The sequence below is a fragment of the Chenopodium album genome, chromosome 2 (genome assembly GCF_948465745.1).
Source record: "Chenopodium album chromosome 2, dcCheAlbu1.1, whole genome shotgun sequence".
NCBI classification, from domain to species: domain Eukaryota; kingdom Viridiplantae; phylum Streptophyta; class Magnoliopsida; order Caryophyllales; family Amaranthaceae; genus Chenopodium; species Chenopodium album.
Genome location: NC_137835.1, coordinates 80,242,608 through 80,260,447, shown reverse-complemented (window position 1 = coordinate 80,260,447; position 17,840 = coordinate 80,242,608). Strand labels below are relative to the sequence as shown.

General features: G+C 34.3%; 1 protein-coding gene and 1 pseudogene across 2 annotated transcripts; one reads left to right on the top strand and one right to left on the bottom strand.

Annotated features, from left to right (window-relative positions):
- Positions 1-3,560: 3,560 nt before the first annotated feature.
- LOC145602631 (uncharacterized protein At5g50100, chloroplastic-like) lies at positions 3,561-5,181 on the top strand (annotated as a pseudogene). Its single transcript, XR_014104579.1, has 6 exons — positions 3,561-3,744; positions 3,856-4,001; positions 4,090-4,289; positions 4,381-4,441; positions 4,548-4,591; positions 4,948-5,181. The product of XR_014104579.1 is annotated as an uncharacterized protein At5g50100, chloroplastic-like (transcript).
- Positions 5,047-7,918, bottom strand: LOC145602610 (UDP-glycosyltransferase 74B1-like). The gene is made up of 2 exons (XM_081658794.1): positions 6,351-7,918; positions 5,047-5,919 (listed from the first exon to the last, which is right to left on the bottom strand). The coding sequence occupies exons 1-2, from the start codon at positions 6,987-6,989 to the stop codon at positions 5,179-5,181; spliced, it is 1,380 nt and encodes a 459-aa protein (XP_081514920.1). The 5' UTR covers positions 6,990-7,918; the 3' UTR covers positions 5,047-5,178.
- Positions 7,919-17,840: the final 9,922 nt, after the last annotated feature.

Genomic DNA, 17,840 nt, shown 5'->3' with positions numbered 1-17,840 from the left:
CACCTAATATGTAACGCAGGTAGTAGCATTTTTTTCAAAACCCCTTTTAGATAAGAGTTGTACTAAAATGTTGCTAGGGATCCGCTCTCAGAGTCTCAAGGTTGAGCTCTGTATTTTGAAGACACAACTGTTAATTTAATTGGACTTTACGACTTTCTTCCTTCCTTTATCATTTCTGTAGGCTATGCTGTTAAAAAAAATCCACTTCATTTCCGATCACAAGTCTATAAAAGGCTGTTTGTAGCTCTTCATTTTGCATTTGATCAATTAATTTTCTGTTGAAACTTGGGTTTACGCTAGTTAGGGTGCTAATTGAGTTGAGCAGCTTGCGAGCAACTCGAACTCAACTCGGTTAAAGCTCGGTCAAAACTTGACTCGATTTAGCTCGACTCGAGATGTTAACGATCACGAGTTGAGCAAGCTAAGATCTAACTCGGTTCAATAAGTTAGTGAGCAACTCGATGATAAATTTTATTAATACATAATTTACAAACTTAGTTATCATGTTTAAAGAAATTTGACACCGTAGATCTCTAATAATAAACAAACAAAAAACAAAACTACATAAAATGAACAAAAAATTAAATAAAGGCACATAATTTTAGAAGGATCAAAACCTTAACGAGGAGATCATGAGGTACTCCACTCGACTTGAAATTTTAACGAGCACGAGTCGAGCAGGTTTTCTTGGACTCGAAACCTTAGCGAGCATGAATTGAGCACAAGTAAAAAGTTATAGAATTGAGTCGAGCACCCCTCAGCTTGTGATCGACTCGCTCGATTAGCACTCCTAACGCCAACAATCTAAACAGTACTTCTAGAATTCTTGTTTTAGATTTGTGACAAAAACGACAAGGTGACATGATTAAAGCCCAGTTCTAGCAATTACGTTGTACTCCCTCCGTCCATTAATATAAAGCCTCTTTTGGTTTTTGCGCGGGAATTAAGAAAGTTGTAAACTCTTTAAAACTGATGATTAAAAGTAGATATGTGCATGTGTGGTTAGAGAGAGATAGAGAGAAAGAAAAAGTAGATGGAAAAATTAAAGAGGAAGAGAGAGAAAGTGTTGGAAATTGATGTTAAAAATACAAAAACGTTAAGGAAAAAAGATGATAACTCACCATATAGAGGGTAATAATGTCAAAAAAAAATACAACCTTTAAATAGAAAGAGACATTGTATTTTGGTTTACCCAAAAAGAAAATAAAACTTTATACTACCTCCGTTAACTTTTATTTGCAACTTTGGGGTATTATTTGTGAGACATAAAATATTCCAAAGTTGCAAATAAAAGTTAACGGAGGTAGTATTAAGAGACGGGTGGAGGGAGTATCAATCTATGTATTATTATGGTTATTGAATGACATCTCAAGCTAGCCCAAAAATTCATCATTTGCAACTCAAATTAGCCAAAAATCTTACTTGTATAAAGAATTATACATCCACGTATACAATGATAATTAGTTTGGCAAGCAATGAGGTCAAATTAGATAATGAGAAAGATATGTTGTCACCACTCACCAGCAGTATTTAATTCAAATATCCAACATTAGGCATTTGTCACGTTCCGCATTTCAAATTTTATTGGCGCAAAGTTATGGGCTCCAACCAAAGTAGCACTTTTAGGGTTATTTTTGTATAATACATCTTTTTTGATGAAATTTTGAGATTTCGGGGACCGGTGGCAAAAAGTGTTGAAACCCTAAAGGTATTAAAAACTGACCCGACCCGAGTACCCGACCTTGACCGACAATGATCTGAACCCAACCTATACTTGAACAATATTGCCACTTTTCGCCACCGGGCCCCAAAACCTCAAATTTCCTTAAAAAGCGTGGATTATAGCCTTCAATTTTGCAATTTTTTTTACCTTTTTTTTGTCCGGATATAAAAATAGCCGATATGTTAACCATGGTCCATAATACCCTCCAAGAGTCCAATTTCTCCGGTGGAACCATCGAATATACTCTTAAACGGCCATTTTACCCGTTCACAACTTGAAGTGATTTCGTAAAATCAAGCCTACCACGGACGTTTATGACAACATATAATGATCATATGTGGTTTCAAATGGAATTATATGACCCTGAGATGTATCCCTTAGGGTCTCAAGTTTTTCGCCACCGGGCCCTGAAATCTCAAATTTTCCTCAGAAAGCGTGGATTATAGCCTTCAATTTTATAATTTTTTGACTTTCTTTCGCCCGGAACTAAAAATTTTCAAGATGTTTACCATGGTCCCTAATACCCTTCAGGAGTACAATTGAGTTGGTGGAACCATCCAATATGCCCTTCAACGGTCATTTTACCCATTCACAACTTGTAGCAATTTCGTAAACTCAAACCTACCACGGACGTTTATGACAACGTATAATGATCATATATGGTTTCAAATGACATTATATGACCCCGAGATGTATTCCTTAGGGTTTCAAGGCTTTTCGCCACCAAGCCCCGAAACCTCAAAATTTCGTGAAAAAACGTGGATTATAACCTTCAATTTTATAATTTTTGACCTTGTTTCGCCCAGAACTAAAAATTTTCAAGATGTTTACCATGGTCTCTAATATCCTTCGGGAGTACAATTGGGTTGGTGAAACCATCCAATATGCCCTTCAACGATCATTTTACCCATTTACAACTTGTAGTAATTTCGTAAACTCAAACCTACCACGGACGTTTATGACAACATATAATGATCATATATGGTTTCAAACAGCATTATATGACCCCGAGATGTATTCCTTAGGGTTTCAAGGCTTTTCGCCACCAAGCCCCAAAACCTCAAAATTTCCTTAAAAAGCGTGGATTATAGCCTTCAATTTTATATTTTTTTGACCTTTTTTCGCCCGGAATAAAAATTGACGAGATATTTACCATGTTCCCTAATACCCTCCAAGAGTCCAATTGGGTCGGTGGAACCATCCAATATGCTCTTAAAAGGTCATTTTACTCGTTCACAACTTGAAGTGATTTCGTAAAATCAAGCCTACCACGGACGTTTAAGACAACATATAATGATCATATGTGGTTTCAAACAGAATTATATGACCCCGAGATGTATCCCTTAGGGTCTAAAAAGGCTTTACGCCACCGGGCGCCGAAACCTTAAAACTTCCTCAAAAAGCGTGGATTATAGCCTTCAATTTTGTATATTTTTTACCTTTTATTCGCCCGAAAATAAAAATTGCCGAGATGTTTACCATGGACCCTAATATCCTTCGCAAGTCAAATTGGGTCGGTGGAACCATCCAATATGCCCTTAAACGGTCATTTTACCCGTTCATAACTTGAAGTGATTTCATAAACTCAAGCCTACCACGGACGTTTATGACAAAATATAATGATCATATATGGTTTCAAACGGCATTATATAACCCCGAGATGTATCCCTTAAGGTTTCAAGGGTTTTCACCACCGGGCCCAAAACATCAAAATTCCTTAAAAAACGTTGATTATAGGCTTCAATTTTGTAAATTTTTTGGCCTTTTTTCGCCCGGAAATAAAAATTGCCAAGATGTTAACCATTGACCCAAAACACCATAACAATATTCACAAACCATCAAAGACCCCCTGAAAAATCAGTTTTTTCCTACACAAATCTCAAAAATGGCGCTGAGAAATGCAATTTCCATAGGAAGAAGACGAGCAAACCCAGTATTACATACATCAGCAGCAATTTTTGCAACTTCAAAGACTCCCTCTCATTTCCAACGTTCATTTCCTTTTCAACAAACCAATCCTGGTATAATGCTATTTCATTTTTAAACTTGATTTTGGAATGAATTTGATCATTACCCATGAAATTACATTGTAAATTCTAACAGAAATGATTGTTTTGATGGGTAATTTAAAGCTTTTCGACATTCGATTCGTGCTATTCAAGATACAACATTGAACCCAGTAACACCCAACAAAGATGAAGAAAAGAAGCAAGATTATGATCAAAATTGGAAAATTAAAATGCTGTATGATGGAGATTGCCCACTTTGTATGAGGGAGGTATAAATAAAATTTATTCCATCAATTTTATTTATTTATTTTTTATTTTTTTAATATAGAATTGTGATGACTTGAATTGAATGATTAGGTGAATATGTTGAGAGAAAGGGATAAAAAATAAGGAGCTTTACTATTGCTAATCAATAATCAGTGATGTCTGAAGTGTGATTTGGTATGGCACATTTTACTAACATAGAAACTCACTGATAAAATTGACTGCAGGCTTTCAGGAAACTGTATGAGGCTGTTGGCCTTGGATGGGTTTACGCAATCACGAAATTTGAGCCTGTAAGTCCTCTGCATCATCTTTTCTCAGTACATCAGACTATTTAATTCTACATATTGTGTTAATGCTAGTTGGGAATTATTTCTTGCTCAGGTTGCAACTATAGCAGAAGCAGTTTACGGTGTATGGGCAAAATACCGTCTTCAGATAACAGGTAATTCATACTAACCTATCAATATTACTCCAAGAGTGTTTTATAAGACCTAATTTTCATAATTCTTTACATTACAGTAATATATACTCCATATTTGTAATTTCAGGCAGGCCGCCTATAGAAGAGATCCTTGCATCAAGAAGGAAGAAGGTATACTCTGCAGTCAGATCAATGCTTTGAATTTAATAGCATTTTCATTATAGTACTCCATATCTTAAACGCAAACGCTTTATCAATTTATCTTGCATTTTTTATACTTCAATATTCACATCCCAATATAATATTTGAGAAAATCCTACAAGTTTATGCCATCTTAAGCTATAAACATCATAAAATGTCGAACTTACTGCCTTTGCGTGTGTGGGTGTGTGTGTTTTGACAATCACTTCTATTTTTGTAAGCTGTCTTGTTTAAGTAGCTCTTATGGTATCTGATTTCCTGCTAAATTAAAGTAGATTTATTCAAATTCTGCCCTCCGTAACTAGACCAACTTCTTTTCCCTACAGGATGAAATGTGTAATGACAGCAAATCTTGCAAAATGTAAAGATTCCAAGAGCTTGAGGAATGATCAGGATGTCTAAACAACACTTACCACTGACAATCCTTGCAGTCAAAAGCAGTGAAGCACCCCACTGTATATATAAAGAAAGCTCTATATTGTAGATTCAGATGAAACTTGAATCCATATTGTACAACTAATATGGCATATTCGAAGTACACATTAATTATTTACTCTCTACTTATAGCTTTGTGCTGCTTTTTTTTTCTGCAGCGTCTGCAAGAACTTGTCTATATTTGACTCAGAACTACCGCCTTTGCTTACTGTCCTAACAGCTTGCTTACACCAGCTACAAGAATTTTTCTTTATTTCTTCGCTGCTCAACCCTGCTATAACCTCCCTTACACTTCTCTCTATTTCTTCCCGACTTACAATGCCTTCACTACCCTTTTTAGCTCTCACTCCCACTTTCCAAACGTCCTCCATCATCTTCGCATTCATAGGCTGGTCACTCCATTGAGGGATCGCTAGCATAGGCACACCAAGACTCAGGCCCTCCAACATTGAGTTCCACCCACAGTGTGTGATGAAACAGCATATGGCTGGATGGGCTAGCACCTCTAACTGATTGCACCATGATACAACTACTCCAATTTCATCGTTGAGTGATGAGAGAAACTCGGGAGGTAGCTTCGTATCTGATTCCCTGAAAACCCAAAGGAAAGGGCTTTCCAAGTTTTTCAAACCCCAGGCTATTTCTTCTACCTGTTTTCCTGGTATCTCTGCCATGCTTCCAAAGGAGATATAAATTACTGAGTTAGAGGGTTTTGTGTCTAGCCATCTTAAGCAGTTTTCTGTGGCTTGATTCCAGAGACTTCCTCCATATTCTCTGTCCTCCATTTGTTGTCCAAGGTATGCAGATGGCAACATCGGTCCAACCATCATCAATGGCCATTTCTCTGACATCGCCTTTTCTATCTAGAAACAAGGAACCAAAAAAACAAAAAAACAGAGAAGTGAATTGGAAACTCTTAACTTCTGCAGACTGCAGTATCAACTACTCTACCTTGTAAATTCTACGATATTGATACCAATCTAGCAAGTCAGATGTCATTGTTTCAGCTAGAATCTACAGCTCAACCTTTCGACTTCATAAGATAATAACTAAGATTGATAATTTAACCTCTTCTTCAAAATTAGTCATGTTTAGATCAGGTTATTACTTCATTTGATCCCAAATTACTGGAACTTTTTCGATCCTCTTTTACCACTGTTAAGAAACCTCACTTCATCTCATTATCACATTTGCTTATATTCATACTTCATTATTTTTCTTAAAAAAAGTATTTCTGATAGTTGGATCAAATTACAGTACAGTACTACAGTAGACTACATTATCAGAGGCATACCTCGGTTTCCAGTTCTGCAAATGTATTGATAAAAACCCAATCATTTTCCTCCAGAGTAGAAAATTGCTCCATGATTGATCCAAGATACTCGGAAAACTCCAAAGGGTGCGCGATGAAACTAGGCAAGTCAGAAGGCTGAAGATCAGGAAGTCCCGGCAAAACCAGAGGAAAACTATCAGGTGTCAGAGGCAGAGAAAGAAGATCATGATGAAGGTACCAATACAAGGAGCAAACAGAAGCAGAATTAGTCAAAAAAGCAGCTTTACAAACTCCCATTTCCTTAGCCACATCAAGTGCCCAAGGCAGTAAAGAATCGTAAACTAAACAGTCAACAGGATAACAGGAGTTACTGAACTTCTGAATCAACTCAGTAAGTGACTTTGAACCTATGACTTTGAAAGAGTTTAAGTAGGCTTGTAGACTTGAAGCTTGCTTGAACCCACCTTCATCGAAACCATCAGAAATGGGCTCAATGGTTATACCAGGGGCTTGGATGGCGGAGGCAGTGTAACGAGTGGTTGCAAAGGTGGCTTTGATTCCTTTCAAGGCCATAAGCTTGGTGAATTGTAGAAGGGGGTTTATGTGGCCTTGTGCTGGGTATGTTAGTACCATGACATGCCTTGAAGTTTCACCCTCCATTTCTATGCTGTTTTATTTGACAGTATGAGTTTGTTACTTTTCTTCTTGATCACTAGTAGTCCAGTACCAGTCATGTATTTTATCTAAACCACCAAACTTTAGCTCAATTATTTCAACACTTTCTTTAACTTGACTTTTCTTTTTCCTTTCCTTTTCTTTTCTTATATTTTTGTCTGATAACCAGTCAAATGTGTTATTCTTGATGCTGATGGATAATGAATTCACTGATGCAGGCCATTCGTGACTATGATGTGTACTCTCTCGGTCTCTAAATAAAAGTCTCATTTGCTTTTTTACACAAAACTTTAGGAGGAAAAATACTCCCATAGATTGAATGAAGAAAAAAAAAAGATAAGGTCTAGATTAAAGGTGATTACAAAAGCAAGATATATATATTAGTGAATAATTGTTAATAAAAATGAACATATATTACCTCCGTTTCATATTTTTTTGCAACTTCTACCAAAAATGAATACTACACATTATTTGCAACTAATGTGATCTTTCTTTTTAAGGTTGTCATTTCTCACTATCTCTCTCTTCATCACATGCGTTCCTATTTTTCTCTCTCTATCTTACACTCACAAACAAATTTTGCCTAAGACTCCGTGCACCCTTCAAAGTCGCAAGAAATGTGAAATAGAGGTCGCCAAGGTGAATTATCCGTTTAAAAAAATAAAAAATAATAAATAAAAAAAAGAAAAAGAAAAAAAGCCTTGGTGAATTAAAAATGAATTGTAGAAAATGAAAAGCTAGTACCATATGATCAAAATAAGGATATGCACCCTTAAACGGTCATTTTACCCGTTCACAACTTGAAGTTATTTCGTAAAATTAAGCCTACCACGGACATCACAGACAACATATAATGATCATATGTGGTTTCAAACGGAATTATATGACCCCGGGATGTATCCCTTATGATCTCAAGGCTTTTCGCCACGGGGCCCCGAAACCTCAAAATTTCCTCAAAAAGCGTGGATTATAGCCTTCGATTTTGTAATTTATTTCACCTTTTTTCATCCGGAAATAAAATTTGCCGAGATGTTTACCATGGTCTCTAATACCATCCAGGAGTCCAATTGGGTCAGTGGAATTATCAAATATGCGCTTAAACGGTCATTTTACTCGTTCACAAATTATAGTGATTTCGTAAACTCAAGCCTACCACGGACGTTTATGTCAACATATAATGATCATATATGGTTTCAAACGGAATTATATGACACCGAGATATATCCCCTAGGGTCTCAACACTTTTCGCCACCGGCCCCAAAACCTCAAAATTTCCTCAAAAAGCGTGGATTATAGCCTTCGCTTTTGTAATTTTTTGACCTTTTTTCGCCCGGATATAAAAATTGGCGAGATGTTTACCATGGTCCCTAATACCCTCCGGGATTCCAATTGGGTCGGTGGAACCATCCAATATGTCCTGAAATAGTCATTTTACCCGTTTGCAACCTGCACCGATTTCGTAATCTCAAGCCTACCACGAACGTGTATGACAACATATAATGATCATATATGGTTTCAAACGGCATTATTTGACCCCGAGATGTATCTCTTAGGGTCTCAAGGCTTTTTGCTACCGGCCCAAAACCCCAAAATTTCCTCAAAAAACTTGGATTGTAGCCTTCAATTTTGTATTTTTTTTTTTTACCTTTTTTCACTCGAAAATAAAAATTGTCGAGATGTTTACCGGTCTCTAATACCCTCTAGGTGTCCAATTGGGTCGATGGAACCATACATCCAATATACCCTTCAACGGTCATTTTACCCGTTCACAACTTGCATTGATTTCGTAAATTCAAGCCTACCACGTACGTTTATGATAACATATAATGATCATATGTGGTTTCAAGCAGCATTATATGACTCCGAGATATATCCCCTAGGGTCTGAACATTTTTTGCCACCGAACCCCGAAACCTCAAAAAGTGTGGATTATAGCTAGAGCTGTCAAAAACTGACCCGACCTGAGAACCTGACCTTAACGGACAAAGATTTGAACCTAGGCTGTACTCGAACAATGGGGTGAAATTAGTGACTTGTAACCTGACTTGAACCTGACCTGATCTTTACCGAAAACTCATTTGATCCAATACTTTATGACCTGAACTCGAACCTGCCCCGACCTGATAGTAACCTTCAAACAATTTAATCCGACCCGAAACAATCCGAACATGAACTAGTACCCGACTCAATTAAAACATGGACCCGATTCATGGAAGGTTTAATAATATTTTATATACCTTTTATTCAGCTTATATACTAGTATAATTCTGTAAACGTTCAATCCGATTTAATAAAATCTTTTGTTCAGCTTATTTAACTTTTGTTCTCTATTACTCGTATATAGGTTTCATAAAATCTTGATGATGCTTGATCAAATTATGGATGGCGTAATTATATAGTTCAACTTGACCACATCGATAGTTATTAGAATTGAACTTGAACCAGAACTCGACTCAACACTAACCCGAACCCGAATGTACCATCTCGTTAACCCATCCAAACCCGACTCAACACAACTCGAACCTGAAATTGAACCCGAACTGATTTTAACTCGAATTGAACCCGACCTATATCCGAAAAGGTGAACGAACCGTTATAACTTCAACTGAAAGTGGCCCGACCTGAACCTGAACCTGATCTACTCCTTTCTACCATGATCGAGTTCTTTTGAGCTTAATGTAGTTGGAAATGGAAAATTGAAGAAGATGATTCCAAGTTTTATGTAGTTGAAGAGAAAGATACATAAAAAAAAAAAAAAAAAAAAAAAAAAAAAAAAAAAAAAAAGTGAAAGCATAAAAGTCGTGTTATCCAAAAATTGAGATCGAGTTCCTTGTACAGCATTTTACCCCTTTGTAACTCTCTTTGTAAACAAAGAAAAAGAAAAAAGTCTAATTAATCCTACAAAGTGGGAATTCACCTAAACAGTAAGCACAATATCAATTAAACTGAATTAATTTCTTGTTTGGCATCATTTTTGGTTTTCAGTTTTCTGTTTTTTTTTAAAAAAACTAAAAACCAAAAACAGGAAACAAGAAACAAGAAAAAGGTGTTTTCACTTTTTTGTTGCCAGTTTTCAAAATTATCATGATTTTAATAAGTCTTAATATTTTTTTATCCATTATGTAACATATGTAATATACTTTTAAAAAACCAAAAAACAGAAAACCACAGCGATACCAAACGGACCCTTAAACTTTTGATTGTATTTTAAAATCCTTCTATAAATAGAACTAGTTTAGTACCCATGCGTTGCACGGTGATGATAAATATTTTACCTAATTTAAATTTATATTATTATTTGAAATTAATCATTATCATGTGTTTTTTATTTAGTGAGATTAAAAGTTTACTTGTTCTTATCTTCTTTTATATATATATATATATATATATATATATATATATATATATATATATATATATATATATATATATATATATATATATATATATATATTTCATAATCAAATTAATATGTTGAAGTAATAAAAAAAAAATAAAAGTAGTCGTACTTTCTTATACTCATCATAACATATTGGCCCGTCAAAAAAAAAAAAAATCATAACATATTGGACATTTTGGTTTAGATGAATTTTACAGTAAAAGATGTGAGTATATATTGTATAAAAATAAGTTAGCATTAATTCGATAGTATCTAATCTCTATATTAATTGTTTTGTATTTGACTTAAGTATTTATTTTGAATATATTATCAATACCTTTTAATCGAGAAATACCATCTCAATACTATAAGTCATTTGGATTATCAATGTTTGGTGGCTTCCATAAGCGTATTATTCATATCTTAATTGTCATATTTTCCTTCATTGGAGTTATGTTTTCAATGAACTCATATTGTTGTGCAGTGCATGATTAAAAACGTTAATACCGAATAATCATAATAATTGACATCACTATGATCGAGCAAATTTAAATTGTTAATTGAAATGTGGAAGACAAATATTTTCATACCTTCAAATACATAAGACACACAATGTTAAAAAAAGTTACAACATTTAAATATATATTAGCAAATGCTCCACATGATCACCGTGCATTAGATAAAGTTTCATATTTAAATATATATTAGCAAATGCTCCACATGATCACTGTGCATTAGATAAAGTTTCATATTCATAGTATAATTATTAATTTTTTTTTTATTATTATTATTTACACTTATCCTCACAAACTTTAACTAATGGATGTTATCTAATTATCTAATAGTGTATAATACTTGAATTTAGAACAATATACAATTTGATAGATAGCTACGTAATTATAGGCAACCAACACCAAAACAAACTTTATCTAATGCAATTTGATACAACCATATTTATAGTTTATAATATGCATCTATCTATCTATTATCTTATTTAATACAATATTTATAATTTGATGCAACTTGTATAAAACAAAATGGCGGGAAAATTTTTAATGTGGAAGTGACACGTAGGACAGAGAGGGGGGTGTATAATGTCAGCAAACTTTTGTTTTAGTAATAGTTAATAGATACCCGTAGTAGCTAGATTGGACTAATGCCATATTGCCACTTTATAATAATCAAGAAGTGTGACTAAAAATTATAAACGCCCCCCCCCCCATCATAAAGCCGAAAGTAGGCCTATACTGTATATCATTCATACGAAGTATGTCCTACTAATTTACTTTTGTCATTGATTGCTTACAATTAGTAAGCAAAGACATATTCGTAACTAAGAAGCCTAATTTGTCCAATTAAGTATAGAATGGCTAAAGGGTCTGTTCTTATTTACTGAACTGAGCTGAACTGAACTGAAATTAAGCTGAATAAAACATGCCCTTAGCATACTCCATCGATTTTTAATTGGTGACAAAATTTTTTTGAAAATTGATCATATATGAAAAACTTGTTTGGTTGTTGGTTATCTCACCTAGTAACTAGTTTAACCATTTGGATTTAAATTAGATGTTTTTATTGGTTGTTTACAAAAAATGTTTGATAAAATGATATACTAACTATTTATGTGTTCCAACTTCCAACACAACTACTCGTAAAAAGTAGCGTTAAAAAAAATCCGAAACATTGGGTTAGGATATATTATGACCCAACCCGAAATGACTCGTGACTCAAAGTGACCCGACCTGACCCGACCGATCCGATTGACAGGTCTAGGCGCAAGTAAAATAAAATCAATGATATGGGTTTGCCGATTTGGGTGATTTTTGTTGACACTTTTATTAGGTCAAATGACGCAATTAAAATAAACTGATTCAGGATTTGTTTAATTACAAATTTACAACATTTCTCCTGCCGTATCTAAACCCTAAACCCCTAAAATCCTCACTTCTTCTCACCGGCAATTCGACACTGCCTAACAGTCTTCCGGTAAGCCAATATTGATCACAATTTCACCCGTTTATTTTTATTTTTTTTTTAATTTTCTTTTTATAGCTTACTACTGCCTAGTAATCAGTAATTCTAGATTTGGAAATTTATATTGATTTTTTTAACTTCTCACGTATGAATTGCCATAATTAACTAGCATTTTGGCCCGTTCAATGCACGGGTTATAATATAGGTTATTTTTATATAAATGTATGCTTTTCAATAGTTGAAACTCCGAAGTTATTGTTACATGACTTTAAAAGTAAATGTTGTGAGAACTTTTTTTTTTTTGGTTAAGTATATATAATTGAGAAAGAATAATTAATTTAGTTAAGTATATATACTCCAAAGGAGTACATGAATATTGTAGAATATAAAATGACATATTAGTTTAAGCTATATTTTAAGTTTAAGAGATAAGACTATTTTTATTATACTTCATATGTTTATGTAATAGTTAATTCAACTTTATTCTATCATGATAGAAATTAAACACTTCATTTTCTTACTTAAATGTGCAAGTTACGGAATGTACAAAGACTTTAACATTATGTAATATTTTTAAGGGAAATTCTCATTGGTAGCCCTCTATTTTTGCTTATTTTCAATGGTAGCCAATTTTTATTTCGATTATCTTTGGTAGCCATATACTTTTATAAATTTTCAATCGTAGCCTTATTAAGTCTAAATCCGTTAAATAACCGTTAACTTTAACCACGGTTAACCTTATATCTCTATTTAACCATATTCTTTATCATTCCCTTATCTTTGATGGCTGCCAGGCACCTGCCACCGTGCACTAACCCCAAATCCCTCCACCAGCAACACCTTCCACAGCAAAAAAACCACCCCCTCTCCATCCCCTCCACCGCAACCTCCCCCAAAATCGGTCATCGCCAACCCCAAACCCCACTCAAAATACCCTCCACCCACAAAAACCACAACCCACCAAAACCTCACCCACGAAAATCCCCCCACGAAACCAGCTGGCCACCCACCAAGACCCTACCCAAGAAACCCCCAACCCACAAAAACAACATCCGCCAAAACCCCACCCATGAAAAATACTCCCTTTCCCACGAAACCGATCACCCATCAAGACCTCACCCAAGAATCGGTTATTTTTAGTGCTTGAATTAGGGTGTGGCTTTGATGTTCAATTATCCAATAATGGTGCTAATCCATGAGGAGTAGAGAATCAAGAACTCTAATTTTTTTTTTGAAGAGGAACTCAGGAAAGAGGGGAATGAAAATGGAGGGGGATTACTCTGGGTACTAACTACAAGCACTACATTTTTTTTTTTTTTTGAAAAAGTTAACCTTAGTTTTTTAGTCATGTTTGATTTAACTGAATTTTAACGAAAAAAATATCATTAAGGTTACGGTTGAGAATTTATAAAAGTATATGGCTACCAAAGATAATCGAAATAAAAATTGGCTACCATTGGAAATAAGCAAAAACAGAGGGCTACCATTGAGAATTTCCCTATTTTAATTTAATTTTTTTAATATTGAAAAGGTAAGGGAAGTAACATTTGCATATGAGTGAGTTGTGAGGACATGTGGCATACGAATAAGTTGTGAGGACATGTGACATATGAATGATTGTGGTTTGAGTTTTTAAATACTAAGTATAGATTTGATTTTAGATTGATCAAAAGGATAATTTTGATGGGATTTTTTTTTTTTTTTTTTTTTTTTTGGTAGCACTTAATTCTTACTGATCGATAATATGATACTTTTTCAATTTTTTGTCGATATTGATTAATTATTTAATCCTAAATACTGTAGTTGTTATGATTTTGTAGTTGCTAGTATGTGTGATCAACTATTTAAGGATAGTTTAATCACTATTCTTCTAGTTAGTGATGAACGGATGATGATGTGATGTACAAGAATGCTTTAAAGTTGAAAAATTGTACTCCCTCAATCCCCTTTTAATAGTGTCTTATGGGCATTTTTCACGGGAATTAATAAATACAAATAAAAATAGTAAAAGTACATTGAAAAGGTAAATTGACAACAAAAAAGTAGAGAGCGAAAGTAACAAAAGTACATGGAAAAGTTAAACTTGCACAAATATTGTTGCAAATTGGAGGGAATTTTAGTTGGTCTTATATTGGAACTAGTCCGATTATTGGTCAAAGATTTAGTTCTATGATTGAGACATTCCAAATGGATAAAATAAAATAAAATGGGGGGAGTATAAAAGTGAGTTAGAGTCTAATCTTCACCTAATTAACTTATTTTTAGATAAGTTCAGTTTAGGAAAAAATAAGTTCTAATAAGGGTTATCCAAGTATAGATGACAACTAAAATAAGTTTTAAAAAGATTTAAAATTAAATAAGTGATAATCAGATGATTAGAATACACCTTTACTGATGTATGCATTTTAATTAAGACCTTAAACCTTCTGCTGATAATGTACTCCCTTTTTTTTTTATAAGCTAGAGATGAGATTGTGTGGAGTTTTAGGAGATTTGATAAAATGAGATGATAGTAGAGTAGATAAGGTTATTATTTTATTCTTGTCAAAAAAAAAAAAAAAAAGAAAAGAAAAGTAAAGTGGTGTGAGAGGGAGTATGGACCATTGAAGGAGTGGAAAAAGATAAAGTAAGAAAGAGTGAAGATATTAGTTGGTTAAGATATTTTATGAAATTGTAAGAGATATCCAAAAATAGAACTTGAGTTTATAAAAAAAAAAAAAAGGTCGAAAATAGTAACTCTAGCTTATAATAAATAATGTATTCGTACAAGTGTTCTAGCTTGATGAAAGTTGTAATCTTGTAATAGAGTTTGTTTTGCATCGTTTTTCGTTTTTAGTTTTTAGGTTTTATAAAAACAAAACACCAAAAGAAAAAAAAAAAAAAAACAATGAAAAAAATGTTTTTCCTTTTCTGTTATCAGTTTTAACAATCATCATGATATTAATAAGTATGATTAATTATTGATTCATTATATGTACTATTCTCTAATATGTTCGTTCTGTGGTGACTGGTGAGTGGTGGAACTTGGGAAGTTAGAATGCTTGTTGAAGATTATGTATTGTGTTCTTTCTCTAATTTCTTGTTTTAGAATCACAAAAAGTGGAACGAAAGTATAATGTAGAATAAAGTAACTTTGTTCAAACTTTTGGTATAGAAAAATTTTAATCTTTGATCAACTTTTACAGGTTTTTGAAAGTGTAGTAACTCCGATTAAGTTTAGCTTGGGAACCTGACCAATACCCATGTTTAACCAATATGCACTGGTTGTGTTTGTACTTGTGTATGGTTTAACCTCTAATATCGGTTAATTTTGAGTTTAGTGAGATCAAATGGAAGCAAGGTATTTCCGAATTCTAAGGCTATTAGGATTTGGTTACAAAGCCAGAGCTGAAGCAGATGGTCGCCTCTTGTGCCTAAAACTGGGTTACAGCCATGAAGTTGAGTTGCCAGTTCCGCCTGATGTTCGTGTGTTTTGCTTTAAACCTGACATAATCTGCTGTGCTGGAATCGACAAGGCAAGAACGCATCAGTTTGCTGCTGCTGTTAGGAGTGTTAAGCCACATGAAACATACAAAGAAAAAGGTATACGTTACAAGGATGAAGTCATAAAGTTGAAGGGGCCTTCTCTCAGGTGGCCTGCTCTCAGTTAAAGACAAAGATCCACTTGATTTCCGATCACAAGTTTGTAGAACAGGCTGTTTCCACTTTGTAGCTCTTCATTTTGCATTTGAATTGATTTCTAATCTTCAAATTTTCGTTTAAAATTAGATTCTATGCCAGCAGTCTAAAAGAGAGAAACTTGCTACTTCTGGACCTCATGTCTAAGATTTATGACCAAAACGACAAGGCGGCATGATATGAACCTAGTTTTAGCAACAATGTACTCACTATCAATTTATGTCTATAATTATGGTTATAAAATGGCATCTCAAGCTAGCCAAAAAATCATCATTTACAACTCAAAATAGCCAAAAAATTATACTTGTATGAAGAATTATATATCTGACCGCGTTTTGTAAGCCATACCATATGGCCGGACAAAGTAACCCCTATAACAGTACTAATAGAGTAAGAGTTTGTTCTCATTGACTGAACTCAGCTGAGCTGTACTGAACTTATTAGAGTTGAATTGATTTGAACTTAAATGAATATTTTATAAGAGAAGGAAATTAGGAGCTGAACTGAACTTATTAGAGCTGAACTGAACTGAAAATATACGTATGAGAACAGGCCCTAACCCATATAATACCGACCAAGTAACACAAATTAGATGTTTTTATTGGTTGTTTACAAAAAATGTTCGACAAAATGAGATACTAACGATTTATGTGTTCCAACACAACTACTCGTAAAAAGCAGCGTTAAAAAAAAAAAAAAAAACCGATAATCTCTTTCAAAATGGATGAAAAATCATGCGGAGTAATACCAATCATACGCTTTTTTTGTTGTTTGAACTCGTGAAAAACCCAAAAAATCAAACTAAGGTATAATAGAGACCCTTCAAGACAGTCGCACATAGGGGTGTTCAAAAAAACCCGACCCGAATGTCCCGGCCCACTGTCCCGCTGTCCCGGCAACTACCCGATGGGATTTTTTTTAAAAAATCATGTTTTTGCGGGTCGGGTTCCCGACCCGGGAAAACTGCCTTCAATCCGGGTCGGGATATGGGGCAGATTTTTTAAGAAACGGGTACCCGCATACCCGAATTAAAAATTAAAAAAAAAAAAAAAAAAAAAATTTACCCTCTCACTCTCTCAGACAGTCAGACACTCAGACCCACCCCCAACCTAATTTCGTGACATTAGGTTTTCCCCACTCACCGCCGCTCCCTCTTTCCTCTCTTTCTCTCTCTCATCCTGCGGTTCTCAACTCTTTCTTCTTGCCTTCTTCGTTCTTCCCCCTCACGAAACTGCCTTCTTCTTGTTTCCCCTCACTCTCTCTCAGCGATCCGAGTTCCAGTCCAGGTAATTTCAGTCCAGCGAGTTTCAGCGAGTTTCAGCGAGTTCAAGGCTTCAGTCCAGGTAATTTCTATTCTCATGTTAATTTCGTGCTAATTGATAGTGTATTATGGTGTTTAATTTCTATTCTCATGTTAATTTCGTGCTAATTGATAGTGTATTATAGTGTATTTCGTGCTAATTGATAGTGTTTTATGGTGTTTATTCTATTCTCATGTTAATTTCGTGCTAATTGATAGTGTATTATACTGTATTTCGTGCTAATTGATAGTGTATTATGGTGTTTAATTAGATGACAAATTCATACATGCATGCTCGAATTTGTTCTTATCTTTATTTTTCATTTTTATTTTATGCTGATTTGCTCGAATAATGGTGCATTATTTTGAATTATTTCATGTGTGACCTGAATTTTAGTTTCAAGATATTATGTAGATTATCAATTCGGTATTTAGGCATTGACAGAATAAGTGATTAGTGTACATTGTAGTCTTGTACAATGTAATTTTCAGCTTTAAAATGAAT